Raw genomic sequence first — 8,780 nt, 5'->3', positions numbered from 1 at the left:
TTTAGTGACGTTCATAGTGTCCATGTTTATGGAGGGCTTAGTTGCCCCACCTGATGGTATGCACCCTATCACTTTCCTTCACGGTTCTATACTGATATGGAGCTTATGCTTAGACATTCACTTAGAACCAATCACTCCCTCCGATAGGTTTTTGTAGTTTGCCACGTAGGTAGTGACGCAGGTCAACATCAATGAGGACGATTTTATGCAATATAACCTCAGTTTCTACTAAGATGCATTGAGGGTTGAACGACTGCTGATGTTCGTTGTACTCCCTGTTTTATATACTTGTTAATAAAACGGACTCCCCTTTTACCAAACTACCTGAGTCGTTTTGATTATTGAGGTATGAATAAAATCTGCATCCCCATTCATCTCCAGGGTATTGCTACTCATCTTAAAGGGCTGGGAAACCCAGTTCACAGCCAAAGGCAGCTAAGATACAGCCAGAGGCAGCACAACAAGTACGCCAGGATGCAGCCAGAGACAGCCAGGAAGCAAGCCAGGATGCAGCCAGAGGCAGGACAGGTAGCAAGCCCATTTGCATCCAGAATGCAGCCAGCGGCAGGACAGAGAGCATGCCAGGATACAGCCAGAATGCAGCCAGAGGCAGGACAGGAAGCAAAGCCAGGATGCAGCCAGGATACAGCCACAGACGCAGGACGAGAGCAAGCCAGAATGCAGCCAGAGGAAGGACAGGAAACAATCCAGGATGCAGCCAGAGGCAGCTATGGTGCATCCACAGAGGCAGTAAAGGAAGCAAACCGGGATGCAGCCAGAGGCAGGACAGGAAGCAAGCCAGGATGCAGCCAGCGGCAGTCAGGATGCAGTCAGAGGCAGGACAGCAAGTATGCCAGGAAGCAGCCAGAGACAGCAAGGGAGCAAGCCAGGATACAGCCAGAGGCAGAACACGAAGCAAGCCAGGATGCAGCCAGAGGCAGCCAAGAAGCAGGCCACAGTGAAGCCAGAGGCACCCGCGATGCAGCCAGGGGCAGGACAGGAAGCTGGCAAGGATGTAGCCAGAGGAAGAACAGGAAGCAGGCCAGGATGCAGCCAGAGGCAGGACAGGAAGCAAGCCAGGATACAGCCAGAGGCAGCTAGGAGGCAGCCGGAGGCAGCACAGCAAGTATGCCAGGATGCAGCCAGAGACAGTTAGGAAGAAAGCCAGGATACAGCCAGAGGCAGGACAGGATGTAGCCAGAGGCAGCCAAGAAGCAGGCCACACTGAAGCCAGAGGCACCCGCGATGCAGCCAGGGGCAGGACAGGAAGCTGGCCAGGATGCAGCCAGAGGAAGAACAGGAAGCAAGCCAGGATGCAGCCAGAGGCAGGACAGGAAGCAAGCCAGGATGCTGCCAGAGGCAGCTAGGAGGCAGCCGGAGGCAGCACAGCAAGTATGCCAGGATGCAGCCAGAGACAGTTAGGAAGAAAGCCAGAATACAGCCAGAGGCAGGACAGGATGTAGCCAGAGGCAGCCTGGAAGCAAGCCAGGATGCAGCCAGAGGCAGGACAGGTAGCAAGCCAGGATGCAGCCAGAATGCATCCAGAGGCAGGACAGGGAGCAAGCCAGGATGCAGCCATAATGCAGCCAGAGGCAGGACAGGAAGCAAAGCCAGGATGCAGCCAGGATGGAGCCACAGAGGCAGGACGGGAAGCAAGCCAGAATGCAGCCAGATGCAGGACAGGAAACAATCCAGGATGCAGCCAGAGGCAGCCAGGGTGCATCCACAGAGGCAGGACAGGAAGCAAGCTGGGGTGCAGCCAGGATACAACCAGAGGCAGGACATGAAGCATACCAGGATGCAGCCAGATTGAGAACAGGAAGCAAGCCAGGATGCAGCCAGAGGCAGGACAGGAAGAAAACCAGGATGCAGCCAGAGGCAGCCAAGATGCAGGCCATGATGCAGCCAGAGGCAGCCGGGATGCAGCCAGGGTAAGACAGGAAGCAGGCCAGGATGCAGCGAGGCAGGACAGGATGCAGCCAGAGGCAACCCAGATGTAGCCACAGAAGAAGGCAATTGCTGAAGGGAGCAGAAAGCAACAGTAGTGAAGGCAGAGGCTGTGAAAAGAGAAGACACAGGCGGAGCCGACTGTGTCAACAAACACCCCGAGGTGCCGCAGAATGCAAGCCCACTCTCACAAATGGCAAGTTATGACGACTTGCCATGACAATTTGACTAGTACAAATGCACGGAGTTGGGGTGCACTTCCGTGAAAATGTTTGGGAATCCGTGTATTTTAAAGCACATTGAACCTATGACATTGGTAAAGCTTCCAGCTACACAGTGGATTAAAGTCATTAAAGGGGCTCACGTTAGCCCGCAGAACTGGGCAACGGCGGCTGCTGTCAGGCCATCAGGCATTGCACGCAACCCCGAGCCTCGAGGCAGGCATTGTGTCAGGGCACGGAAGCAGGCATGTGCTGGCGAGACACGGATGTTGTAGAGAGTGAGGGGGTAGGGAAGGAGAGATGGCAGCAGGCATGGGCACAGGAACATGCAGAGGCTGTGATGCAGGCAGAGGCTATGGAGAGATGCAGGCAGAGGCTATAAGGAGAAGCATGCAGAGGTTGTAGAGAGATGCAGGCAGATGCTATGGAGAGATGCAGGCAGGGATTATAAGGAGAGGCAGGCAGATGTTATGGAGAGATGCAGGCAGAGGCTATAAGGAGATGCAAGCAGAGGTTGTTGCGAGAGGCTGTTCAAGGATGCAGGCAGAGGCTTCTGAGGGATGCGGGCAGGGATTATAGGGAAAGGCAGGGAGAGGCTATATAGAGATGCAGGCACAGGTTGTTGAGTGATTCATGCAGAGGCTGCGGAGAGATGCAGGCAGAGATTGTTGAGGGATGCAGGCAGATGCTATGGAGAGAAGCAGGCAGAGGTTGTTGAGGGATGCATGCAGAGGCTGCGGAGAGATGCAGGCAGAGGTTTTTGAGGGATGCATGCAATGGCTGCAGAGAGATGCAGGCTGAGGTTGTTAAGAGGTGCACGCAGAGGCTGAAGAGAGATGCAGGCTGAGGTTGTTAAGGGGTGCATGCAGAGGCTGCGGAGAGATGCAGGCAGAGGTTTTTGAGGGATGCATGCAGAGGCTGCAGAGAGATGCAGACTGAGGTTGTTAAGGGGTGCATGCAGAGGCTGCGGAGAGATGCAGGCAGAGGTTGTTGAGGGAGGCAGGCAGAGGCTGCAGAGAGATACAGGCAGAGATTATAGGGAGAGGCAGTGAGAAGTTGTTGAGGGATGCAGGCAGAAGCTGCAGAGAGATGCAGGCAGAGATTATAGGGAGAGTCAGGGAGGGGCTATAGAGAGATGCAGGCAGATGCTATGGAGAGATGCAGGCACAGATTGTTGAGGGATGCATGCAGAGGTTGTTGAGGGGTGCAGGCAGATGCTGTGGAGAGATGCAGGCAGAGGTTGTTGAGGGATGCTTGCAGAGGCTGCAGAGAGATACCGGCAGAGGTTGTTGAGGGATGCATGAAGAGGCTGTGGAGAGATGCAGGCAGAGGTTGTTGAGGGATGCAGGCAGAGGCTGCGGAGAGATGCAGGCAGAGGTTGTTGAGGGATGCATGCAGAGGCTGCGGAGAGATGCAGACAGAGGTTGTTGAGGGATGCATGCAGAGGCTGTAGAGAGATGCAGGCAGAGGTTTTTGAGGGATGCATGCAGAGGCTGCAGAGAGATGCAGGCTGAGGTTTGTTAAGAGGTGCACTCAGAGGCTGAAGAGAGATGCAGGCTGAGGTTGTTGAGGGATGGATGCAGAGGCTGCAGAGAGATGCAGGCAGAGGTTTTTGAGGGATACATGCAGAGGCTGCAGAGTGATGCAGGCTGAGGTTGTTAAGGGGTGCATGCAGAGGCTGAAGAGAGATGCAGACTGAGGTTGTTGAGGGATGCATGCAGAGGCTGCGGAGAGATGCAGGCAGAGGTTGTTGAGGGAGGAAGGCAGAGGCTGCAGCGAGATGCAGGCAGAGATTATAGGGAGAGGCAGTGAGAGGTTGTTGAGGTATGCAGGCAGAAGCTGCAGAGAGATGCAGGTAGAGATTATAGGGAGAGGCAGGGAGAGGCTATAGAGAGATGCAGGCAGATGCTATGGAGAGATGCAGGCACAGATTGTTATGGGATGCATGCAGAGGTTGTTGAGGAATGCAGGCAGATGCTATGGAGAGAAGCAGGCAGAGGTTGTTGAGGGATGCATGCAGAGGCTGTGGAGAGATGCAGGCAGAGGTTGTTGAGGGATGCGTGCAGAGGCTGCAGAGAGATAGCGGCAGAGGTTGTTGAGGGATGCATGCAGAGGCTGCAGAGAGATGCAGGCAGAGGTTGTTGAGGGATGCATGCAGAGGCTGCGGAGAGATGCAGACAGAGGTTATTGAGGGATGCAGGCAGAGGCTGCGGAGAGATGCAGGCAGAGGTTGTTGAGGGATGTATGCAAAAGCTGTGGAGAGATGCAGGCAGAGGTTGTTGAGGGATGCATGCAGAGGCTGCAGAGAGATGCAGGGGGAGGTTGTTGAGCGATGCATGCAAAGTGTATGGATAGTTTATGGAGAGAACGGGCAGTGCTAGTGAATCGGCGAGGCAGGGGCTGTGGAGAGATGCAGGCAGAGGTTTTTGAGGGATGCATGCAGAGGCTGCAGAGAGATGCAGGCTGAGGTTGTTACCGGGTGCATGCAGAGGCTGAAGAGAGATGCAGACTGAGGTTGTTGAGGGATGCATGCAGAGGCTGTGGTGAGATGCAGGCAGAGGTTGTTGAGGGAGGCAGGCAGAGGCTGCGGAGAGATGCAGGCAGAGATTATAGGGAGAGACAGTGAGAGGTTGTTGAGGGATGCAGGCAGAAGCTGCAGAGAGATGCAGGCAGAGATTATAGGGAGAGGCAGGGAGAGGCAATAGAGAGATGCAGGCAGATGCTATGGAGAGATGCAGGCACAGATTGTTGAGGGATGCATGCAGAGGTTGTTGAGGGATGCAGGCAGATGCTATGGAGAGAAGCAGGCAGAGGTTGTTGAGGGATGCATGCAGAGGCTGCGGAGAGATGCAGGCAGAGGTTGTTGAGGGATGCATGCAGAGGCTGTAGAGAGATGCAGGCAGAGGTTGTTGAGGGATGCAGGCAGAGGCTGAAGAGAGATGCAGGCAGAGGTTGTTGAGGGATGCATGCAGAGGCTGCGGAGAGATGCAGGCAGAGGTTGTTGAGGGATGCATGCAGAGGCTGTAGAGAGATGCAGGCAGAGGTTGTTGAGGGATGCAGGCAGAGGCTGCGGAGAGATGCAGGCAGAGGTTGTTGAGGGATGCATGCAGAAGCTGCGGAGAGATGCAGGCAGAGGTTGTTGAGGGATGCATGCAGACGCTGTAGAGAGATGCAGGCAGAGGTTTTTGAGGGATGCATGCAGAGGCTGCAGAGAGATGCAGGCTGAGGTTGTTAAGAGGTGCACTCAGAGGCTAAAGAGAGATGCAGGCTGAGGTTGTTGAGGGATGCATGCAGAGGCTGTGGAGAGATGCAGGCAGAGGTTTTTGAGGGATGCATGCAGAGGCTGCAGAGAGATGCAGGCTGAGGTTGTTAAGGGGTGCATGCAGAGGCTGAAGAGAGATGCAGACTGAGGTTGTTGAGGGATGCATGCAGAGGCTGCGGAGAGATGCAGGCAGAGGTTGTTGAGGGAGGCAGGCAGAGGCTGCAGAGAGATGCAGGCAGAGATTATAGGGAGAGGCAGTGAGAGGTTGTTGAGGGATGCAGGCAGAAGCTGCAGAGAGATGCAAGTAGAGATTATAGAGAGAGGCAGGGAGAGGCTATAGAGAGATGCAGGCAGATGCTATGGAGAGATGCAGGCACAGATTGTTGAGGGATGCATGCAGAGGTTGTTGAGGGATGCAGGCAGATGCTATGGAGAGAAGCAGGCAGAGGTTGTTGAGGGATGCATGCAGAGGCTGTGGAGAGATGCAGGCAGAGGTTGTTGAGGGATGCGTGCAGAGGCTGCAGAGAGATACCGTCAGAGGTGGTTGAGGGATGCCTGCAGAGGCTGCAGAGAGATGCAGGCAGAGGTTGTTGAGGGATGCATGCAGAGGCTGCGGAGAGATGCAGACAGAGGTTATTGAGGGATGCAGGCAGAGGTTGTTGAGGGATGTATGCAAAAGCTGTGGAGAGATGCAGGCTGAGGTTGTTGAGGGATGCATGCAGAGGCTGCAGAGAGATGCAGGCAGAGGTTATTGAGCGATGCATGCAAAGTGTATGGATAGTTTATGGAGAGAACGGGCAGTGCTAGTGAATCGGCGAGGCAGGGGCTGTGGAGAAATGCAGGGAGAGGTTTTTGAGGGATGCATGCAGAGGCAGCAGAGAGATGCAGGCTGAGGTTGTTAAGGGGTGCATGCAGAGGCTGACGAGAGATGCAGACTGAGGTTGTTGAGGGATGCATGCAGAGGCTGTGGAGAGATGCAGGCAGAGGTTGTTGAGGGAGGCAGGCAGAGGCTGCGGAGAGATGCAGGCAGAGATTATAGGGATAGGCAGTGAGAGGTTGTTGAGGGATGCAGGCAGAAGCTGCAGAGAGATGCAGGCAGAGATTATAGGGAGAGGCAGGGAGAGGCTATAGAGAGATGCAGGCAGATGCTATGGAGAGATGCAGGCACAGATTGTTGAGGGATGCATGCAGAGGTTGTTGAGGGATGCAGGCAGATGCTATGGAGAGAAGCAGGCAGAGGTTGTTGAGGGATGCATGCAGAGGCTGCGGAGAGATACCGGCAGAGGTTGTTGAGGGATGCATGCAGAGGCTGCGGAGAGATGCAGGCAGAGGTTGTTGAGGGATGCATGCAGAGGCTGTGGAGAGATGCAGACAGAGGTTGTTGAGGGATGCAGGCAGAGGCTATTGAGGGATGCAGGCAGAGGCTGCGGAGAGATGCAGGCAGAGGTTGTTGAGGGATGCATGCAGAGGCTGCGGAGAGATGCAGACAGAGGTTGTTGAGGGATGCAGGCAGAGGTTGTTGAGGGATGCATGCAGAGGCTGTGGAGAGATGCAGGCAGAGGTTGTTGAGGGATGCGTGCAGAGGCTGCAGAGAGATACCGGCAGAGGTTGTTGAGGGATGCCTGCAGAGGCTGCGGAGAGATGCAGGCAGCGGTTGTTGAGGGATGCATCCAGAGGTGCGGAGAGATGCAGACAGAGCTTATTGAGGGATGCAGGCAGAGGCTGCGGAGAGATGCAGGCAGAGGTTGTTGAGGGATGTATGCAAAAGCTGTGGAGAGATGCAGGCAGAGGTTGTTGAGGGATGCATGCAGAGGCTGCGGAGAGATATCGGCAGAGGTTGTTGAGGGATGCATGCAGAGGCTGCGGAGAGATGCAGGCAGAGGTTGTTGAGGGATGCATGCAGAGGCTGCGGAGAGATGCAGACAGAGGTTGTTGAGGGATGCAGGCAGACGCTGTTGAGGGATGCAGGCAGAGGTTGAGGAGAGATGCAGGCAGAGATTGTTCAGGGATGCATGCAGAGGCTGCGGAGAGATGCAGACAGAGGTTGTTGAGGGATGCAGGCAGAGGCTGTGGAGAGATGCAGGCAGAGGTTGTTGAGGGATGTGTGCAGAGGCTGCAGAGAGATACCGGCAGAGGTTGTTGAGGGATGCCTGCAGAGGTTTTTGAGGGATGCATGCAGAGGCTGCAGAGAGATGCATGCTGAGGTTGTTAAGGGGTGCATGCAGAGGCTGAAGAGAGATGCAGACTGAGGTTGTTGAGGGAGGCAGGCAGAGGCTGTGGAGAGATGCAGGTAGAGATTATAGGGAGAGGCAGTGAGAGGTTGTTGAGGGATGCAGGCAGAAGCTGCAGAGAGATGCAGGCAGAGATTATAGGGAGAGGCAGGGAGAGGCTATAGAGAGATGCAGGCAGATGCTATGGAGAGATGCAGGCACAGATTGTTGAGGGATGCATGCAGAGGTTGTTGAGGGATGCAGGCAGATGCTATGGAGAGAAGCAGACAGAGGTTGTTGAGGGATGCATGCAGAGGCTGCAGAGAGATACCGGCAGAGGTTGTTGAGGGATGCAAGCAGAGGCTGCGGAGAGATGCAGGCAGAGGTTGTTGAGGGATGCATGCAGAGGCTGCGGAGAGATGCAGACAGAGGTTGTTGAGGGATGCAGGCAGAGGCTGTTGAGGGATGCAGGCAGAGGTTGCGGAGAGATGCAGGCAGAGGTTGTTGAGGGATGCATGCAGAGGCTGCGGAGAGATGCAGACAGAGGTTGTTGAGGGATGCAGGCAGAGGTTGTTGAGGGATGCAGGCAGAGGCTGCGGAGAGATGCAGGCAGAGGTTGTTGAGGGATGTATGCAAAAGCTGTGGAGAGATGCAGGCAGAGGTTGTTGAGGGATGCATGCAGAGGCTGCAGAGAGATGCAGGCAGAGGTTGCTGAGCGATGCATGCAGAGTGTATGGATAGTTTATGGAGATAACGGGCAGTGCTAGTGAATCGGCGAGGCAGGGGCTGTGGGGAGATGCAGGCAGAGGTTGTTGAGGGATGTATGCAGAGGCTGCAGAGAGATGCAGGCTGAAGTTGTTAAGGCATGCATGCAGAGTGTATGGATAGTTTCTGGAGAGATCGGGCAGTGCTAGTGAAGGGTGGGGCGGGGGCTGTGGAGAGATATCCATAGGGCTGCTTTGCAGGAAATGCAGAGGCGCAGGTAATGCGCAGAGATGAGGGCATCCATGCATGCATGCGCCGTGTGTGAGAGGACCGAGTGTGCAAGCAGCACTGTGCACGCAGGCAGGCACATGTGGGGAAGGGGGCGGGGCGTGGGCTAGTGCTAAGCACTGGGAACCAATGAGCGGAGCTGTCCCG

The 8,780-nt window shown here is 55.2% G+C and overlaps 1 protein-coding gene across 1 annotated transcript; it reads left to right on the top strand.

Annotated features, from left to right (window-relative positions):
• The first annotated feature begins 348 nt into the window (after positions 1–348).
• Positions 349–1,101, top strand: LOC138473480 (filaggrin-like). Its single transcript, XM_069612125.1, has one exon. It carries the CDS (start codon positions 349–351, stop codon positions 1,099–1,101), a length of 753 nt encoding a protein of 250 aa, XP_069468226.1.
• The last annotated feature ends 7,679 nt before the right edge of the window (positions 1,102–8,780 follow it).

This window comes from Ambystoma mexicanum, chromosome 8 (assembly GCF_040938575.1).
Source record: "Ambystoma mexicanum isolate Mex_15411 chromosome 8, UKY_AmexF1_1, whole genome shotgun sequence".
NCBI lineage: Eukaryota > Metazoa > Chordata > Amphibia > Caudata > Ambystomatidae > Ambystoma > Ambystoma mexicanum.
The sequence above is the reverse complement of the archived record's forward strand: the minus strand, read 5'-3'. Positions and strand labels throughout refer to the sequence as shown.